General features: G+C 34.7%; 1 protein-coding gene across 1 annotated transcript; it reads left to right on the top strand.

Annotated features, from left to right (window-relative positions):
- Window positions 1–4,890: 4,890 nt before the first annotated feature.
- On the top strand, window positions 4,891–8,016 carry LOC131603374 (large ribosomal RNA subunit accumulation protein YCED homolog 1, chloroplastic). Its single transcript, XM_058875678.1, has 2 exons — window positions 4,891–5,661; window positions 7,317–8,016. Exons 1-2 carry the CDS (start codon window positions 5,102–5,104, stop codon window positions 7,729–7,731), a joined length of 975 nt encoding a protein of 324 aa, XP_058731661.1. The 5' UTR covers window positions 4,891–5,101; the 3' UTR covers window positions 7,732–8,016.
- The last annotated feature ends 836 nt before the right edge of the window (window positions 8,017–8,852 follow it).

The raw sequence follows: 8,852 nt of genomic DNA, 5'->3' as shown, positions 1-8,852 counted from the left end.
AAGAGAATGGAAAGTTTCATCTGAGAGTTATGTTTTACTTGTGTTGTGTTGTAATTGTCAAGGGAGTAGTTCTCTTGTGATACTTTTCTAATAGATTTGAAGGTTGCAAGTTAAACATGTAAAAAGGTTAGGTTAAGGTTATTGAGTTGATCATGTGTAAAAGCTCTGGTTGTTTGAGGTTTTGGAGTTAAGCCTGTGTAAAAGTTATAGGTTGTTTATGAAAGGTTTTTGGGTTTACCCTGCGCGAAACCTCGGATTATTTTGTAAGGTTGTTTGGGCTAGTCCTATGAAAAAGCTCAAGATTATTTTATTGGAAATCTCAAGAGGAAACTCTTGGGAACTTGAGTAGGGTAAGGGGTTTAGTCCGAAGTAGGATAAATCTCTAGTGTGATCTTATCATATTTTTATTTTAATTATGTTATTTATTTCTTACTTTTCTGTTTATTTCTCTATCTCTTCTCTTTTCTATTTTTGGTGTGTCAGATGGTAGAGAAACATTTGTTGTGAATTTGCTTCAACTGACCTGCTCATGCAGAAGGTGGAATTTAATTGGGATACCCTGTTGTCATGCTATTGCATGCATATGGTATAACAAAAAAGCACTAAACCAATCATTTAGATTGTCATTTCATTCCAGCTCTGCATTTTGTATGTTACCGTATTAATGAGATAATTTTGTGTGCATATAGGATATCTACTGTGCTTCCTACATATAGTCACATCATCTTGCCAACAAATGGGCCACAATAATGGTCAAATGATAGAAACATAACCATCAACCCACTTATCATGAGGAGAGCTATTGGACGGCCAAAGAAGAATTGAAACAAGACTAATGATGAGCCTAGAAGCACAAACACATTGCCAAGACTTCTTCAAATTGTGAAATGCAAAAAATATGGAAATATGTGACATAACAAAAGAACTTGCAAAAGGAAGCCAGCGGCTGAGAGATACATTCCTAAGGGTGACAATAAAAAGGCAAATAAGTGCAAAAAAGAATGTTGGGCAAACTATCATAGAAGGAGGGTCGCAAGCACCAAGACCAACTCAAGAATAGTTCCATTAGGTTTTAAGTTACTTGTTTTGAGCCTGTTATGGTGTTTTGTGAAGTAACACTGTTTTGAGCCTATTATGGCATTTGTAATATTACTTGAATCTGTGAAACTTGTTTTGAGCCTATTATGGCATCTGTTTTTATGACTACGTTTTGTTAAGTAAACATATAATTGTACTGTTCTGTTCTTATGCAATTGTATTGTTCTTGAATCATCAATTATAAATGCCAAGTTACAAGTTCTGTTGTAGTTATTGCAATTTAATTGTTTTTGGATCATTATTCTACAAATGCCAAGTTACAGGTTATGTTGTAGTTATTGGAATTGTATTTTTCTTGAATCATCAATTACAAATGCCAAGTTACAGGTTCTGTTGTAGTTATTGGAATTGTATTTTTCTTGAATCATCAATTACAAATGCCAAGTTATAGGTTTTGTTGTAGTTATTGCAATTGTATTGTTCTTGAATCATTATTCTACAAATGCCAAGTTACAGGTTCTGTTGAAGTTATTGGAATTGTATTGTTATTGAATCATCAATTACAAATGCCAAGTTACAGGTTTTGTTGTAGTTATCCAGCTCAAGTAAGGCTGTCAAGTTACATGTACAACTCTGTTACATAAGAAGTTCAATTAAAGTAGTTGTTTTTGACCAAATTACATGTACAATTACAAGTTCAAATTACATGTACAATTATTAGAAGTCACATGTACAATTACAAGTTATAATTACATGTACAATTATAGGTCAAAATTACATGTACAATTAGATGAACATGTTAACAACAAAACTTAGAAGTCACATACATATAACTTAGATGAACATTTCCAACATTAACCATTAACAACAAAATTAGAAGTCACATTACAATAGAACATTACACTAGATGAAACATATGTTACTTGAAAATGTTTGTTGGAACTAATGCAACAACTAGTAACATTAAAAACCCTAATGCCAAACCCAAACACCAACCCATATACTTAATCTTCAACTGCAGAAAATTTTCATGATTCTTGCTCTCCTTGCTTAAATCCAGAAGCTCGTCATTTTTGTTTTTCAAAGATCGAATCACATATTTTGCACGGATGTTCATCTCTTCATCAAACCATTCAAAATAGTTACACCTTTTTATCCTCATCAAGTTAAAATTCCCACAATCATAAAACCTTCTTCCAGGATTCTCGTAGGTCCTGGATGTCATCAATGGAGACTCAACCTCACATCAACATTTGTTCCCTCTTCTTCTTAACCTAGATTGATTTGTAGATGCAAATTAAACCCTTAACGACATGGAAAGAAAAACAAATGAAATAATGGATTGGTGGTGAAAGCAAAGAGATGAAGAAGATGAAGCTTGAAGAAGAAGATGAAGCTTGGCGAAGAAGATGGTTTAGCAGCTGCTTCTCCAAGAACCCAGATGAACACAACAATAGATTTAGGGTTAACATGATATATTTATATTGTTTTATTATTATATTATATATTAATATATTAGAAAATATTTTAAAATATAATTGAAATAAATATATAATAAATTGAAATAATTTGTTGCTGATATGGCACTGCCACGTCACCATTAACACTACCATGTCATTAAAAAACACTGTTAGATTGGAAGTGGGACCATTTTACTAAGAAACTCAAAATAAGGGGACTATTTAAACCTGTTTTTGAAATGAGGGGACCAAAATTGGAAAAAAGACATAATAGGAGGACCAAAGTTGCATTTAAGCCAAATAAATATTGGGCTAAATTTCCTCTAGGGTCCTTTAAGTTATTTAATTGTAACAAGTTAGTCCTTTATGTTTTTTTCGCTACATGTGGGTCCTTTAAGTTAACTAACACTTGCACCATTAACCTTTTCCCAAACTCCTTTCTAAAGAAGCTGAAGTGACACTAATGATACTGACATGTCACTTAAAGTAGGTCAGAGACCATCATTGGATCATATAATAACATTTTCATAATTTTTTAGTGCATAAAAATATCTTTAAACTAATTAAAATGCACGCAAATGAAGAAATTAAAGAAAAATAGTAAAATAGAAAATAAAATTCTCATAAAATTACACGAAGTGTAAAATGAGAAGAAATATTTTTAGAAATTTTTGGACCAAAAATGGATTTAATATGATTTTAGAAGTTAAAATAAAATTAATAGAACAAAATAAAGCAAAAAAAGGATTAACGGTGCAGGTTAGTTAACATAAAGGACGCATATGTAGCAAAAAAAAATAAAGGACCAACTTGTTACAATTAAATAAATTAAAGAACCCTGAAGGTAATTTAGCCTAAATATTGTAAACCAATCAAACAATTTTTTTTTTAAAAGGCAAAGAAAACTTTTGTTAAAAGAAGATGGCATAAGTAATGCCATATACTCTTACAACAATGTTACAGACTCCACCACAACAGAAACATAACCAAGCCTAAACCACTAGCTATGCCTGTCTAACAGGAAGTAGAAACAATTGGCACACTCCTCAACCCCCTAGCAATTGACCACACAAAAACCTAACCAATCCCAAGTTCTGAAACACCAATAAGAGTTACACCAGACCTTAAGCCAAGTTCAAAAACATCAAGCATAGAGGCAAATTCGCACCACCAATAACCTTGCCTCTGTCGGAGAAGCCACATAAACCATCATGAGAAATCGATCTTTCCTCGCAGTTGCCAACAGCAGGGGCTCTGAAATAACAAAAGTAAATCCTGTAAAGACATAAAGAAAAGGGGCCAGCAGCAGGAGCAGAAACAGCAAGACCAGCAAAACAAAACATCAGAATCACATATGCTGGGAAAATATCCACGCGAGTAAGCCGTCAAAAGCAGACCACAGGGTTTAAAATCCATTGGCTTAAGGAATAGGAGAAGCCTTTAAACTTAGACTTAATCCATTTACAGGCCAGCACCTGAATTTCGTCGATCCAAGCTTCCAACGGTCCAATGGAGCTTCTGAAAATCATATCGTTGCGCCTCTTCCATATAACCCAAATGCACGCGAACCAGATAATAGAGAATCTATTATCCCTCACTCTACCCTTTCCTAACAACCCAGTGAATTGGTCTAAATGAGCTAATACAGTGTTTTGCAAGGCAGTAGAAATATTTAGCCAGGAGAGAATTTCTGCCACACAGTGGAGAAAATCGGGCAAACGAAGAATAGATGAGACGAACATTCATCCGAGCCGCAATCCGCGGGGCATCCGGATTAAGAATCACTCAAGACGCCTCTTTTAATGAGATTATCTTTCAAGGGAATCCTATTCTGGAATAACCTCCAGGCCAAGACCGCGACTTTAGATGAAATAAGTTTGTTCCAAGCAATAGCAAGAGAGTGATGGTTTACAAGATTTACTCCATCCAAAATGGATTCGTAAGCTTCTTTAACCGAGTATTTATTTCTACCCCAGAATCAACTCCCTTTCTGACTTCTGAATTTAACTTCCTTAAGAACCAGTTGGTGTTGAAGCCCCATGATCCATTCTCTAATTTTTGGAGGTCTTTCCACCAATTTGAATGAAGCCTACTTGTTCTATTAATATCTCCACTGCATTTTTCATATTTATTCGCAAGACATTTTACATTGAAGGTAACTCTACATAACTTTTTGAGTTGAATAGATAAAAATTCACCTTTAAAACATTAAAAATCATTCCTAACCAATAGAAATGTCATAAGTTCGAACATTTTTTTTTTATTAAAAATCGATTTAAACCGAATCGATTACACGCTTAAGTTTGACCGTAGTAAATTTTGAAGCATGCTATCGTGTCAGTACAAATTCAAGCTGTATAACTTCACACTGAGGTGCATATCCACTGATCTTTTATTACATTTTGCCTTTCTTCTCAACGACGCAAGTAAAAGAATCTTGAATCTTCGAACATACAAAACAACGTTATCAATTTGCCACTGTCTAATCCTAGTACATAACACCGCTTCTTATCTTCCACTCTCTGTAACAACTTTTACCTTTTTGTTTCAACTTCATTTTTGTTTTGCGCTTTCTCTTGCATCATCGTAATTGAAACCTAAAAATGCCACTTTTAGCCCCTTCATCTTCCGCAACCCCTTTCTGTTTTTCTCAACTCAAAACCCACAATTCAAATTCCCAAACAACATTTTCCTCCAATTCATTAACCCCTTTTCGAAACAGAACCGTTCCCCTTCGTAACACACCACACATAGCTTCACACTTTACACACAAATTTTCATCAAAATGCAATGGACACGATGATGATTCATACACCGACGAATACACCATGTCACTTGATTGGGATGATGAAGATGAAATCGAAGACGATGAGAAAAAAATTGAGGATCCTGAGTCGCCATGGGAAGGTGCAGTTATATACAAGAGAAATGCTTTAATTTTACATCAAGAGTATTGCACTACTTTGGAGAGATTAGGTCTAGGAAGGATTTCGACTGATATTTCGAAAAATAAGGCCTCTGTTATGGGATTGAGAGTTGCGAAAACAGTGAAGGATTATCCTAATGGAACTCCTGTTCAGGTTTCTGTTGATGTTACTAGGAAGAAGAAGAAATTGAGACTTGATGGGATCATCAAAACTGTCATCACACTTCCGTGTAATAGGTATTTTTATATCTTTCTTGATTTTACTCTGCTTAATATTTGGCTAGTAACTTGGTTAGTTTGCACTTAAGGGTTACCATTCCTTCTCTGTTTGCTGCGTTTCTGTGTATATTTTATCACTAACCCAACTATGGCCGCATATTTGAAATTGTCATGCTTGCATTCTTGTACTTTTCTGTGTTGCAATGAGTGGATTCATATCCCACATCCAGTCCTTGCATTGTTGCTGATCCATGGTTGGTTGATTGTCATTGAGAAAACAGTACAAGTTATATTGTCAATGTCAATAATGATATGTAATCAATAGTCAACATTTGCTTCTAGTGGGTTTGAGGTTTACCTATAAAAAGACAGACTTATGCGTAATTAACCTCCAGGGGTTGGGGTTGGCATGTTGGTGAATGTTTGGGTCCTGAGACTTCGAGTTCAGCTAGGTGCTAACAATTTCTGTGTTGGGGCAGTCTATACAGATGTTTGCTTTGCCTTTAAATGCCCCTCGTAAGTGGATGGTGGGATTGGTTCTTTCGAATTAGTCAGTCGCAAGGGCGGAGACCAAACTTTCAAAAAAAGAAAAGAAAAAGACTCGTGTGTATTTAAGTTCGTTTGAGTTAACATCGCATTTGGTGTTTCTTTTTTGGACTGCATGTAAATGATTAAATTCATACTGAAATTTGGAGTAATTGACTACAATTGTTGTATGCAACTGTGTGCAGGGATGCAAGAACCAAGAAAGTGGTTATTTGTGTCCTTTTTACATCTTTACATGGAATGTTATATATCTGTTCTATACTGAGTGTTGGATTGCCCTAGGCATGGAAAAAAATTCGAACTTGGCTGCTCCCGGCCCGAATCTAACGAGGAAAAACTGATTTAATTGGGGGTGGTGCGGATGTGGGGAAAACCCGGTTTTTAGTTACGGAGGTGGGGGCGGGGGTGGTAATGCTTAAATCCGCCCCGCCCTGCCCCGTTGCCATGCCTAGATTGTCCTGTTATATATCATATTATACTAGGTGTTAGATGGTTTTGCATGTTATGTTCTGGTTAGATAACAGGGAATGTTATGCCATTTTGCAAGGAATCCATCTTATTTAAAACCTGGTACCAAACCCCTCTTAGATTTATATTCCTAAAAACCTGACTGAACAAGCTTATGTTTATACCATGGTGCAACTCTCCTTTCAATATTCTCTCTCGCATTACTCAAATAGAATGTAGTAAATGCTTCCTTGTTCTTTCTGTGTTCACACTCTCCACTGCTTCACATATTTAACTCACTAGGGAGTGAGTAAAGCAGAGGTTACAGTGGAGTTTCCGTTTATTTTTGTTGGAGAGTCTGGTGGGGTGAAAGTGCATAGACTTTACAGAGAGAGAACACAGACATTCCAGGAAGTATGGTGTAACTTACACTATGCCAAACCTAATTTTGGTGCAATAATAACATGGAAGAATTCTTGTGCGGTTATGGTAACACGACATCTCATGTATGTTTACACTTGCTTAGTTGCCGAGTATTTTATTTTTATTGTTCTATTCTATCAGTTACTGAAAAATGTAAATGAGGAATATACAAACATAGCTCCTTCCACAACACAGATTATTTCTTCTACTTCATTTTCAATCAACATAACATGTTTCAATGTGATTTTTCATTGAAGGTGTGGCAGGCCATTTGGTGAGGGGATATTCTCTGAGTTCTCTCTTTTACTCACAGATGAGCCACCTGTTGATGAGCCAGAGACTAATGATTTAGGTGTTATTTTCGGGGTGGACAAAATTTCAACCCTTGGAAAAAGCGAAGAGGATGACGAAGACGCGTTAATTGATCCGGATGATCAACTACATTTTCCTCGTGAAGAGAAACAAATTGACATTTCAAAAAACATAAGAGACAGGGTGCATGTGAAGATCAACATAGGTTCGGTATGTGATTCTGGGTGCAAAGGTATGTGCATGAAATGCGGTAAAAACCTGAACACCGGGAATTGCAGCTGTAGCAAAGAGGTAGTAAAAGAAGAAATCTTTGGCCCATTTCGAAATTTAAGAGAGAAGATGCAAATGAAAAGATCATGAAGTTCATGTTTAAGATTTATAACGGTGCTAGATAGAACATTATGGCGAAAGTTGATTTCTGGAGTTGACCCGAATTAGTGGGATAAGACTTGATTGATTGTTTGGTTGTTGCTGAATTCAGTATTGACTTTTGCTGGATTGATGTACTGACATTGTTAAGTGAATGCTTAGAGTTTCAGTATTAGAACAAAACATATACTAGTACATTTTATATGAAAAATTGTGTACTTAACTTTGAAATTGTTATTTTTGACAGAAATTTTATGATAGAATTTTTATCTTTAATCCTTAACTTGTGTAGCATTTGTTAGCAAAATCTTTAACAAAACTCTCTTTCTCAATTGGATTTAAGTGTGGTTGAAATTTGTCTGTTCATATGTGGTTCTGTTGTCAAATCTTAATATTAAAAGAATCGCATTTGACACCAAAGAAAATAATATTATAAAAAAGTGTAAAAGAAAAGGAATGTTATGTCATGTGAAAACGCTAAAAAGAACGGAGTATACAAAGCTAAAGGGAGTGGTTGGTGCATATCGAGACTCCTGATCATTCAACATTTTCCACGTGCATCTCTTGTCTATGCCCTGCCAAAAGCCATTAAAATTACTCGTTCATTTTTTTTAAAGAAAAATGCTATTTTTACTCAAATACCACAACTATCGAAAAATTATTTTCCCATCTCCTGAAAAAAAAAATTATCCAAGATGCCATTTTTTTTTTTTTTTTACTTTTTCTAAGTTGCCTCCATCCGAAGATGGCGGGCGTGACAGACCTCCTTCATGAGTCAGCTGTCCTGGATGGAGGACACCCATTTTTAACATTTTTTTCGTTTCAACATTTTATTTGATTTTTATTAATTTTAAATTATTTTTAATTAATATAATTAGTTAATAATTATGATTAACTTTAATAAATAATAAAAAAATGGTAAAATAATCCATTTTTTTTAAAAATGAAATAAGTCTAATAAAAAATAAATAACATGTTATTTGAGGGGAAAAAATTATTTTATTAAATTATATTTAATAAGAGAATATTACACCATGTTAATCGAGGGAAAAATATTAATTCTGTCCTGGACGATGTTGATCTTCTGGTTGTTGCAACAAGTGGCTATCGAT

Source organism: Vicia villosa, linkage group LG5 (genome assembly GCF_029867415.1).
Source record: "Vicia villosa cultivar HV-30 ecotype Madison, WI linkage group LG5, Vvil1.0, whole genome shotgun sequence".
Taxonomy (NCBI): domain Eukaryota; kingdom Viridiplantae; phylum Streptophyta; class Magnoliopsida; order Fabales; family Fabaceae; genus Vicia; species Vicia villosa.
The sequence above is the reverse complement of the archived record's forward strand: the minus strand, read 5'-3'. Positions and strand labels throughout refer to the sequence as shown.

Excerpts from the sequence above, each read along its gene's own strand:
- LOC131603374 (XM_058875678.1), top strand. The coding sequence starts at position 5,102 with ATGCCACTTTTAGCCCCTTCATCTTCCGCAACCCCTTTCTGTTTTTCT. Across the intron at positions 5,662-7,316 it reads ATCACACTTCCGTGTAATAG|GTGTGGCAGGCCATTTGGTG; the intron begins GTATTTTTATAT and ends TTTTCATTGAAG.